At 59.7% G+C, this 10,830-nt stretch overlaps 1 protein-coding gene across 1 annotated transcript; it reads left to right on the top strand.

Moving 5' to 3' along the window:
* The first annotated feature begins 870 nt into the window (after positions 1-870).
* On the top strand, positions 871-8,964 carry DDHD2 (DDHD domain containing 2). Its single transcript, XM_054000847.1, has 16 exons — positions 871-1,078; positions 2,138-2,328; positions 2,888-2,977; positions 3,320-3,440; positions 4,332-4,421; positions 4,916-5,051; positions 5,619-5,827; positions 6,172-6,242; positions 6,372-6,491; positions 6,674-6,769; positions 6,858-6,980; positions 7,072-7,227; positions 7,307-7,409; positions 7,495-7,653; positions 8,032-8,194; positions 8,475-8,964. Exons 1-16 carry the CDS (start codon positions 895-897, stop codon positions 8,563-8,565), a joined length of 2,103 nt encoding a protein of 700 aa, XP_053856822.1. The 5' UTR covers positions 871-894; the 3' UTR covers positions 8,566-8,964.
* The last annotated feature ends 1,866 nt before the right edge of the window (positions 8,965-10,830 follow it).

Raw genomic sequence — 10,830 nt, 5'->3', positions numbered from 1 at the left:
CAGAAACCAAACTTACTCTGGGGTTGCCCGTTGCTTCTCCAGCAGTGCTGGAGTTTCTCAATCACCACAGAGGCTAAAGTGTCACAGAGGGACTGAAAAACAAACATTAAATCAGCCCCGCGTGGTTTCTGTTGCAATTACCCCATGCTGGAGTGTTTGTTCCTGCCGCAGCTGGCACGGGGGTGGGTGTTTCCCCGCACCCCGGTGCCCCGCATCCAGCTCGGGGCCAGCATCACCCCCACCAGGGCCAGTGCCGAGGGCAGGGAACGCGGGCAGGGAGCAGGGACAGGGGACAGGGGCAGGGAACACGGACAGGGAACAGGGGCAGGGGACAGGGACAGGGAACACGGGCAGGGATCAGGGGCAGGGATCAGGGGCAGGGAGCAGGGACAGGGGACACGGACAAAGAACAGGGGCAGGGATCAGGGGCAGGGAACACGGGCAGGGATGACAGGCAAAGGTCATGGGCAGGGATCGCGGGCAGGGAACACGGGCAGGGATGACAGGCAAAGGTCATGGGCAGGGATCGCGGGCAGCAATCGCAGGGCTGCGGGGAGGCGTTGAGGGCAGAGGCTGCGGGCGGGGATCAGGGGCAGGGGTGCAGGCAGGAGCTCCAGCGGGGACTGCGGGCAGGGACTGCGGGCAATGCCCGCTCCTCCCCGGCCGTGACGGCGGGGGCGGGCCGCGGGCAGCACCGCCCCGGGCTGGGCGGTCGCCGGGGCCGGAGCGGAGCCTGCGCTGCCGCCCGGGCCGCTCCGCGCCGCAGCAGCCGCGGGGGCAGCGGGGCCGCTCGGGGCCGCTCGGGGCCGCTCGGGGCCGGGTTCCCGCGGCGCGACCCGCGGAGCCCCCGGTGGCGGCGGGAGCGGCGCTCCGGGCTCGCCCCGCAGCAGCCCCATGGCGGCGCAGGAGCCGCCGCGGCCGCCGCCGGCCGCCGCCGAGCCCCCGGAGCCGGAGCCCGGCGGGCGGTACGAGGCCGTGGTGCCGCACTGGTTCTACTGCAAGGTCACGGACACGCGGGAGCGCTGGGTGCCGTTCAGCGCGCAGGACTCGGAGCGGCTGGAGGCGGCGCACGGCGCAGGTAAGGGCGGCACGGGCCGGGGGTCCCGCGGCACCGCCGGCCCCGGCTCTGCTTCTGTCCCGCGTCCCCGCTCTGGAATCACCCTAAGGAATGGGCCTGCTGGGGCTGGCGGGGGAGCATCAGGTGTGTGCTTGGATACCAGGGGAAAATTCCCTGTACACACACATGGCTTCCGCCTGGGATGCTAGGTTTTCCCTCGAGGAATCGTAAATTGGGGCTTTTTTGGCCGTGTGCCCGCTCCCAATAACTGGGCTGTTCGGATGCACCAAATGGTCTGACCCCATTCAGCTGATACTGCTCTGAATTATATATAATCATACTGCAAAGCATCCTCTGGCGAGGCGGGGAGAAGGCTGCCAGCATGGCAGGAATTCCGCTGGGAGAGTCCCCACAGCACGGAGCTGTGCCTGCTATGAGAGCAAGGATTGGAGGTCAGCTCCAAGCCCTGTGCTGAGGCCCCTGTGTGCCAAATGTCACCATCTGTGCCACCTGCTGCTGCCACAGGCAGAGCTCCGATTGCCCAAGGATTGGCTCCCGTCCTCCCTCGCCCAGGAAGTTTCGGATTAGAGGCTGTGCTGCCCATCCCCGGTGCTGCTGCCTGGCCCAGCCTGGCACGGGGTGCTGTGCCACCAGCCCAGCCCACAGGCAGACCCAAAAGGCAGCGAAATTCACAGTTTGAGGTCTGTAGGGAGTTCTCTGCTTTGCAGCAGAACCCCTGAGAGACAGGAGACCCTGGGGCACCCCCACTGTTCCACAATGCACTTCCCAGGGCCTCAGTTTCACTTTTACCCTCCAGGCCAGGCAGGGAGAGGCCACTTAAGCATGTGCCTGAGCTGGAGAGAAGGACAGTGCAGTGTAATGTTTTTATCTTACCTTCTGCCTCTGGGGCAAGTCTGACTCGGGGGGGTCTCACCCCAGCAGCGCTCTCGGAACTCGGGTGCGGAGGACGCGGGCATCTGCTGCCGTGGTGGCTCTGAGCCGCCCGGCTGCGGTGCTCCAGCTCTGGGAGCTTTGCCATTCCAGGCCTGTGGGGATTGACTGCAGGCCCTGTTCCCACAGGGAAGGAGCAGGAGGGCGTGGTGGTCCCCACCTCGGGGGGCAGGTACGACGTGCACCTGCGGGCGCGGCAGCGCGTGGCCGTGTACTGGGAGGAGGAGGCGGCCGAAGTGCGGCGCTGCACCTGGTTCTACAAGGGGGACAAGGACAATAAGTTCATTCCCTACTCGGAGTCCTTCAGTGAGGAACTGGAGGTAAGCACACCTTTCCTCTTGGTTTCCACCTCAGCTTCTCCTCGTCACACACTGCCTCTGATGTCCCCAAACCCCGTACAAGGCCACAGTCAGGCCTGAGGACATGAACTCCAAAGAGGCTTTGGCACGGCATTCCTGCAGCTGATTGATGTAACTGTGAGCTCTGCCGTGGCCTCCCCTTCCCCTGCCCTCGTCTGGCCTCGGTGCATCCTTCCACCACACCTGAAAGTGCCAGGCTTTCCTTTGGGATGATGCAAACGTAGAGATGTATAGGCAGACGTATAAAAATACCCATCTTTGCAATAATCTCCATTCTGATGTGCCAAAACCAGTTCTAAGGGGATGGAGAAGTCTGATGCTGCTGCTGTCAAAGCGGGGAGCTCTTGAACACTCTCAGCAGGTGATCCTGGGATGACCCTGCTGCTCCTCCAGCTGATTTCTCTGCTTCCTTTGCAGAGTATTGATAAGAGAGTCTGAAAATTGGGTGGGGAATGTCCCAGGAGGTTGAACATTGATGGGCACGCTTCCAGCTGACTCACAGTGGGCGTTCTCTCTGTAGGAAGCTTACATGATTGCCGTGACCCTGGGTGAGTGGAAGAAGAAGCTGGAGTCCCCCAACAGAGAAGTCATTATCCTGCACAACCCAAAGGTGAGCAGGCCAGGTGGTCTCCGTGGTGACCAGTGAGGACATCCCCTTGGGTCTCTTTGTGCTGCTCCCTTCAAATGGGTTTGTCCCAAAGCCATTGCACTCACCTGCCTGTGCCAGAGGAGAGGGCAATGGCAGCTGAGCCTGCCAACAGCTTCACATTTCTTTCCAGCACCTCTGTGGGCAAAGGGCTGGGCCCAGCACAGTCTGGTACCACAGCAGTTGCTGTGGCTGTCCTGCTCCCGGGTCACTGACAGGCTCTTCTTGTTCCCAAGCTGATGGTTCACTGCTTCTGCTGTGGCTGTCCTGCTCCCGGGTCACTGACAGGCTCTTCTTGTTCCCAAGCTGATGGTTCACTACCATCCCGTTGCCAGCTCCGACGACTGGGTCTCCACCCCCACGGAACAAGGCCGGCCCCGGACTGTGAAGAGAGGAGTGGACAACATCGCAGTGGAGATCCCCAGCGGTGAGCCTGCTTCTCCCCTCCACCCATCCAAAACCCCGTGCAGAGTTTTCCAGCCTGATCCCTCACAAAGACTGGAGGAAGCTCCCATGATCCTTTAAGTGAAGTGCACGTCAAAACATTTTGTGCCAAAAGGATCCCAGTGGTTTCAGAAACCTCCCCAGCCCCAGCCCCAGCGAGCTGCAGATCCAGGGGAGGGTGGTGAGCTTCCAGCTCCTGTGCAGAGACAGAGCTCTGGGAGCTCTGCAGTGCCTGAAATGACCCCTGAGGTCTCGATTTGTACAGGAGGGGAGTTTCTTTCCCTGCTAGGGACACAGTGGTTGATCACTTACCTTTGTGCTGATGACTCTGTGGGGCACATGCTGTCCCCATCTCTGCAGCCAAGTGTCAGCTCCGTCCCCTCCCAGCTGCCCTGAGCTCCCAGTCAGGCCTCAGCACTTGTCCCCATGAGGACATCAGGCAGTTGCTCCATTTTCCAAGGGTGCCTGCCCTCAGGAAGGCACGCTTGCAATCCGAGGTGTGTGGGAAGTAGAGAACAAGCCCTGACTCCACCTGGGGCCTGCCTGGGAGATGCAGCTCCGTGGGGCTCATCAGAGTGGGCTGGGCATGGGGCAGCTGCACTGAGAGCTCCCGATCCTGCACCTCCCTGTGCTGAACCACTGCCCCTTCCTCTACTGCCCTGTTGGTCCAGCTCCATCCCAGGGCAGCTGAACTGAGCAGAACTGAGAAATCCCAGCAGCCTTGAGGTGTAAATCGGGCGCTAAGGAGGCTTTTCATGGGCTGAGGTGAGGGTGGGAGGCTGCAGCCCTGCACGGGGGTGCCTCCAGCAGCTCTGGTCCCTGCTGGGCGCTGTCTCCTCAGCAGCTGTGCCCTGAGCTGCCCTCCCCTCCTCAGGAGAGCCGCTGCAGATCGACCACCTGGTGTTCGTGGTGCACGGCATCGGCCCCGCCTGCGACATCCGCTTCCGCAGCATCGTGCAGTGCGGTAGGTGTGGGCTGGGGGAGCCTCACCTGGGCACGGCTCCCGCGGCCTCAGACCATCCCAGCCCCCGCGGCTGCACGGCCACACCTGCAGGGCAAAGGGGCAGGGCAAAGGCAGCCACCAGATCCCACCTCCTGAAAGGGCTTAGGCAGCTGCTGCTCGGCGGTTCTGCTTCACGACAGAGTCGTATTTTACAAATTTCTGAAAGCTATTTTATAAAATTTTTTTATAAATTTCTGAAAGTTTCTTATCCTGACTGGCAGATTAAAGCCCCGCCCCTGCGAAGGAGGTACAGATGGGGCAGCCAAATCCAGTAAACACACGTGGCAGGACATGGAGTCTGTAGTTAAAGATTCAGGGGCTTAGGGGAGCAGCAGCAGATTAAAGACCCCGGTGGGATTTCCCCATAATGATCTTTCATCGTATTAAGTGGTGTTGGTGCCACAGGCTGGCCCCAGAGCCTGGTGCATCTCCCTGAGAGTTCTTCTGTTCCGCAGTGAATGATTTCAGGAACGTCTCGCTCAGCATGCTGCAAGCACACTTCAGGAAGGCCCAGGAGCAGCAGCAGGTCGGGCGGGTGGAGTTCCTGCCTGTGAACTGGCACAGCTCCCTGCACTCCACGGGCGTGGACGTGTAAGTGTCAGCCCCTGCCCCGCGGCCGGGGCTTGGCAAAGGGCACAGGCAGCCTCCTGCCCCGGAAACTCCACTCTTCTGCTGGAAAAGCAAAGGGAAAGCTGCGAGTGTTTAGGGTAGGGGTGAGCAGGACAGACAGGGACCCCCAGAGCACCTCCCCTCTGCCATTCTGCAGCACACAGCAGGTGCCTGCTCCCATCAGCATCCCGAGAACAGGGGCTTCTGCCTTCCCTGGCTGATCTCAGGAGGGACCGTGGACATCCACGCCTTGCTGCAGCCTCTGAGAACTGAGTACCCAGTTCCTGCAGTGCAGCCCTGCTCTGCAGTGCCCCAGCAAGGGCAGAAAGCGGGCCAGGCTCCTGGGGAAGAAAGGGCAGGCTCTTTATTCTTGGAATGTAAGAGCACAGGCTGTGCTTTGCCTTCATTCCGGGCACAAGCTGAGGGTCTGGATTACAACACGCCTCGCTGGAGACTGTGTCAGTCCTCCCCCGAAGCCGTACTTTGCTTTAGAACAGGGTGGGGTTCCGTGGCTTCCCCAGCTGCAGCCCCTGCGTCCTTTCCCCGCAGTGACCTGGAGCGGATCACGCTGCCCAGCATCAACCGCCTGCGTCACTTCATCAACGACACCATCCTGGACGTGTTCTTCTACAACAGCTCCACCTATTGCCAGACCATCGTGGACACGGTGGCCTCGGAGATGAACCGCCTGCACCGGCTCTTCCTGCAGCGCAACCCGCACTTCAGGGGCGGGGTGTCCATCGCGGGGCACAGCCTGGGTGAGGGCTCGCCCGCGGCGTGCCAGGGAGCGGGGCGGGCACAGCCACCCGTGCTCTGGGCTACAAGGGACGCCTGCCACGAGACCAGGTTGCTCCGAGCCCTGTCCCAGCTTCCAGGGGTGCGGCAGCCACAGCTTCTCTGTGCCAGTGCTTCGCCACTGAGTAAATCATTTCTTCCTGCCATCTGCTCCAGCCTGTCCTCTGCCAGTTTAAAGCCATTGTCCCTTGTCCTGTCATTATCTGCCTTTAAAAAATCCCAGGGTGCAGCTCTACCATCCCAAAAAGGAGGTGGCTCAGGCTCTTCCCCTGCAGATGCTGATGCTCTGCCCATGCCTGGTTTCTAGGGTCACTCATTTTGTTTGATCTCCTGACGAACCAGAAGGCTGATCCCGAGGAGGACGAGCACTGTGCACAGGTATGGGAGCTGTATGTGCACAGGTGTGTGCACAACCCCTCCCTCCTGCAGCTGCATGGGGATGGGGCAGAGGACACAACGTGCACAGGAGCAAACTGAAAGCATGATCCCTTCTGGAACTGTTCACAGGGGTCCAGGACAACCTCAGGCACGGGGGGTATTGAGGAAGTAAAAGAAATCCTGAAGACGCTGGAGCTGTCTGAGTATTGTGATGTTTTTGAGAAGGAGAAAATGGACAGGCAGGCACTGGTGAGAAGTTCCCCTGTTTTGCTGGCTCTTGTGGCTCTTCTTTGCTTTTCTTCCCCACCAGTGCACATCTTCTGGTACTGAGTCACACGTGAAGCATCTCTGAGGAGGAACACAGTCCCACAGAAGAGACATCTCACCACACCTCTGCTCCTGGACTAACACCAGCTTTGCTTATTTTCCAGTTCTTGTGCACAGAGAAAAACCTGAAAGAAATGGGAATTCCTTTAGGGCCAAGAATGAAAATACTCCATTACATCAGCTCCGAGACAGAGATGAAGGTTTGTTTTCCGCATGGCTTGTGCTCATGCCATCACATCCCATCCCATCCCATCCCTCTGACACAAGGACCCCTTTGTGCTGCTGCAGGATCGGAGCTCAGCAGCTCCTGGGCACGGTGAACGTGGAGCTGGGCCAGGGTCCCCGTCCCAGCACGGGGACAGCTCCCAGGATGGCAGGAGCTGCCAGTACCGCGACGTTGGCTTGGGACAGGTAACAGCTGAGCTCTGGCTGCACCCCAAAGCCCTCGTGACACCAGCACAGGGACAGAACATGAACAGATCTGAACATCCCCCTCTCCCAGGTCTCAGCAAACTACCCCCAGCTGAACTACAAGCCCACCATCTTCTTTGCCTTTGGCTCTCCCATCGGGATGTTCCTCACGGTGCGAGGAGTGAAGCGGATCGACCCAAACTACAGCCTGCCCACCTGCAAAGGCTTCTTCAACATCTTCCACCCCGTAGGTATAAGACCCAGAGCTGTCGTGCGTGAGACACGTGCAGCACGAGCCCTGGCCACTGTCCCCCTCCCGTGTGCAGTTTGACCCGGTGGCGTATCGGATCGAGCCCATGATCGTCCCGGAGCTGGAGTTCGAGCCCATGCTGCTGCCCCACCACAAGGGCAGGAAGAGGATGCACCTGGGTATGGCACAGGCAGCCCCTGTCCCCTGGCCCGGGGCTGCTGCTGCAGCCCCCAGCCCCACAGCCACCCCCCTCCTGCCTTGCAGAGCTGAAGGAAGGGCTGACTCGCATGAGCGTGGACCTGAAGAACAACCTGCTGGGCTCCCTGCGGGTGGCCTGGCAGTCCTTCACCCGCGCCCCCGTGCCGGCCCTGGAGGCAGGGAGCTCCGAGGCCGAGGCAGAGGCTGGCACTGAGAAGCAGCCAGGTCGGTGGTGGGGGCAGGGGGTGGCCAGGGATGCAGCCTCGGGAGCTGCCCGTGAAGCAGCGTGCCTGGACTCCCACAGCCACGCTGCCCATCACCTGTGCCCGGGAAAGGGGTCACCTTTGGGCTGTGGAGGCGCCTGGCTGTCCCCAGATGCTGTGGCCCTCCCCTGTTAGTGCCTGATGAAGGGGTTTTCTGGGGGGTCTCAGCACCCCACACCACATTTTAAGCCCGTCCCACTCCTCTGGCTGTCCCTTGCACTTCAGCTGCCTCTCCCCTGTGTGAGCTGCAGAGGGGTGAAGGGAGGGCACGGCCCTGCTGTTGTATTGTCATGGCTGCTGGTGCCCTGTGGGTGAGCCACGCTGCTCTGCCTTCCTGCAGACACAAAGCCAGAGGAGCCTGTGGCAGCAGTGAAGGAGGAGACCCCCCCCATCAACGTGGGGAGGCTGAACGGAGGGAACCGCATCGACTACGTGCTGCAGGAGAAGCCAATAGAGAGCTTCAACGAGTATTTGTTTGCACTCCAGGGGCATCTCTGCTACTGGTAAGTGTCTGTGTCATGCTCGGGGCTGCAAATTTACGCGTGGTGCGAGCAGAATGGCGTCAGTTTCAAAGGCAGCGTAGTAAGAAAAGCCTCAGCTGATCAAGGCAACAAGGTCTCCTCCTGTCTGTGACACACAGAGGGTGGGCACGGACAGAGGAAGGAGACTTGTGCTTCTCCTTGTGCTGCCAGCATTGCAGAGCACTGCATCCACCCCAGCCATCACAGCTGGCCTGACAGCACAGGGAAGCATCCCCTTCTGATTGCCTTTGCTCCCCTGCAGGGAGTCAGAGGACACTGTTCTGCTGGTTCTGAAGGAGATCTACCAGACACAAGGCATCACACTGGATCAGCCTTTACCAGGAAGCCAGTGACCCACCTGTGCTGTTCTGGCTGTAAGTCACCTCTGCCTAAAGCCCTTCTGGATTTCCTAGGACACCTCAGAGGAGATCTGGTTGGTTTGAGGGAGTAATATCCTTTATCTAAGGCGGGGAACCTGTGTCAGCTTTCTTCTTTGGCCTGTCAGCACCTTTGGCTTCTTTCCTCTTCCCTGCACACGAGCACGATCAGACATGAGGAGAGAACCAAGGAGGGTCCGGGGGGCTGGATTCTGACTGCAGCTATCCCCGTGTTCTCCTTTTGCTTTCTCAGGTCCAATCCCAGAGTACTCACCAGGAAAGTCCAGATCTCTTCTCTGCCTTCCTCTCTCCTCTGCTGCCGTGTCCTGCATGCTGCTTCCCAAGTACTTGCTGCTGCCTGGAGATAAGGATGGATTTTCCTCCATTTTGGGTAGGGGTAGGGGGAAAAACTGTCGAGGAAAACCACTTCTGCTCAAACACACACAACACCTGTACAGTGACTCCCTGTGGCAACGTGTACTTCTAACCCTGTGCCCTGTGAGTCCCCACACCAGCTCCTCCAGCACTGCAGCAGACGAGCTGTCCGGGCTCGGAGCCCAGCCAGGCCCTGGCTCGGTGAGGACGCTCACAGCCCGGCACCTCGAGGAGAAAAAGCCTTAAACACACAGCGTGGGAAGAGCTGCAGAGCCTTGGAGCAAGGGAGATGGCTGAGTGCTAACACAGACCCCCACACCAGCACTGCAGGCCCGGGGGGCGAAGCCCAGGCGAGCCAGCAGGGGCTGTGCAGCAGCCAGCCTCCCCCCTGCACTGCTGCTGCACGCTTGTGCACCTGTGCCAGGCAGGGCTGCCCCGTGAGAGCAGCACGCTCGTGCTGCTCCCAGCTTGGGGGTGCTGCTGGGGGCAGCTCAGGGCCCCCAGCCAGCCCAGGCTGCAAACCAAGGGCAGCCACGCCGCCGGTGCCCGAGGAAAGCTGCCCCTGCAGCTCCAGCCAGCCCGGGGAACAGCAGCTGCTGCTGGCAGTGGCAGGCAGGGCGAGCCCTCTGAGCCCTGCAGGGACACCCAGCAGTGCTGCTGTCCCACGGGGCTGGCAGGGGAGCACAGAGATCCGTGCCTGCCACGCGCCCCTCCTTGTTCAGCTTTAAGTGTACGAAACGCAGCCAGCCAAGGCAGAGCCCAGGTCCAGCGGGGTCTGCACGCTGCAGGAACGACACCAGCTCTGTAGGCAGCTCAGGCTGCACCTGCCTGGAAGGTCTTTTCTGAGGGGGCAGGGCTGGAGAGGCTCTGTGATCCTGCCCTGGGCACCAAAGCCCCCGGGCTGGGGCTCCAGTGCTGTGTGAGGTGTTGCTGTGCAGCCTTTGGAAGAGCCAAACCACTTTTCCCCCCTGCTGATTTTTGCCCTGCATGGGGTAAGGAGCCTTTCCCCCCCCTCCCCGCAGCCTGTCGGTTTGTTTTTCCTCCATTGTCTGTTATTTGCACTATTGGAAGGGTTTTGTTTGCAGCCTCCATCCCTCCTCCCCTCCCGAGGAACAGAAGCTGTTCTTTACCTGACTGCAGGAACAGCCAAGCTGCTTGGTCAGCACCTGACTGCTGGCTAAGGTCTCATGGGAGTAGGAAAAGGAACAGTCTTAACATGGGACACTAATGATCAGCTTTTTAAGTTATGCACTTTGTTAAAAAAAAAAAAAAGAAATACATTTTAAATGTTATTTAATGTCTTTTCCAGTAAAAGCCAAAATAAATACGTAGATGACTGTGGTGTGTGCATGTCTGAGGGGAGAGGGAAGGGCTAGAAAATTCACATGTGCAGTTCTAGGGGAAAGTGAAGCTATTTCTGTAACTATTGAAGCTGCAGAGTTCTAGAGGGTCCAAACTGCAGCTGATGGGGTGGTGTTTCATTACTGACTCACCTGCCTTGCTCTGCTGCAGCCTCACCTGTGCTGTTTGCATGTACACACACTTGAAACCTGTCCTTGGAGGGAGCGGTGACAAACAACTGCTCCCAGAGCTGCTGCCAGGCAGCAGAACCTGGATCTCAGCAGCACTCTGCCCCTCCTTGTCTGAGACAGACCATGGGCAGGGAAAGGAGCACCCGTGCAGGATGCTCTCACACAGGTGCAGGGATGCTCCCAGACACCATTTCATTTTCTGCTGTCATCTCTTCTTGAAACTACTAGAGCTGCAAGGAAAGAGCACCCGCCAGAAAGCCCAGCAGACACCAGAGGGAATGGCTCATAAAGCAACAACCCAAACCTTGAAATAAAGTTTTAGTACCACAGCTCA

Source organism: Vidua macroura, chromosome 28 (assembly GCF_024509145.1).
Source record: "Vidua macroura isolate BioBank_ID:100142 chromosome 28, ASM2450914v1, whole genome shotgun sequence".
Lineage (NCBI taxonomy): Eukaryota > Metazoa > Chordata > Aves > Passeriformes > Viduidae > Vidua > Vidua macroura.
The sequence above is the reverse complement of the archived record's forward strand: the minus strand, read 5'-3'. Positions and strand labels throughout refer to the sequence as shown.

What these genes read in the sequence shown, in the direction of transcription:
- DDHD2 (XM_054000847.1), top strand. Translation starts at nt 895, where the DNA reads ATGGCGGCGCAGGAGCCGCCGCGGCCGCCGCCGGCCGCCGCCGAGCCC. An exon ending in CGCAGTGGAGATCCCCAGCG is followed by an intron (nt 3,441 to 4,331) that starts GTGAGCCTGCTT and finishes TCCCCTCCTCAG; the next exon opens with GAGAGCCGCTGCAGATCGAC. An exon ending in TGGCACTGAGAAGCAGCCAG is followed by an intron (nt 7,654 to 8,031) that starts GTCGGTGGTGGG and finishes GCCTTCCTGCAG; the next exon opens with ACACAAAGCCAGAGGAGCCT.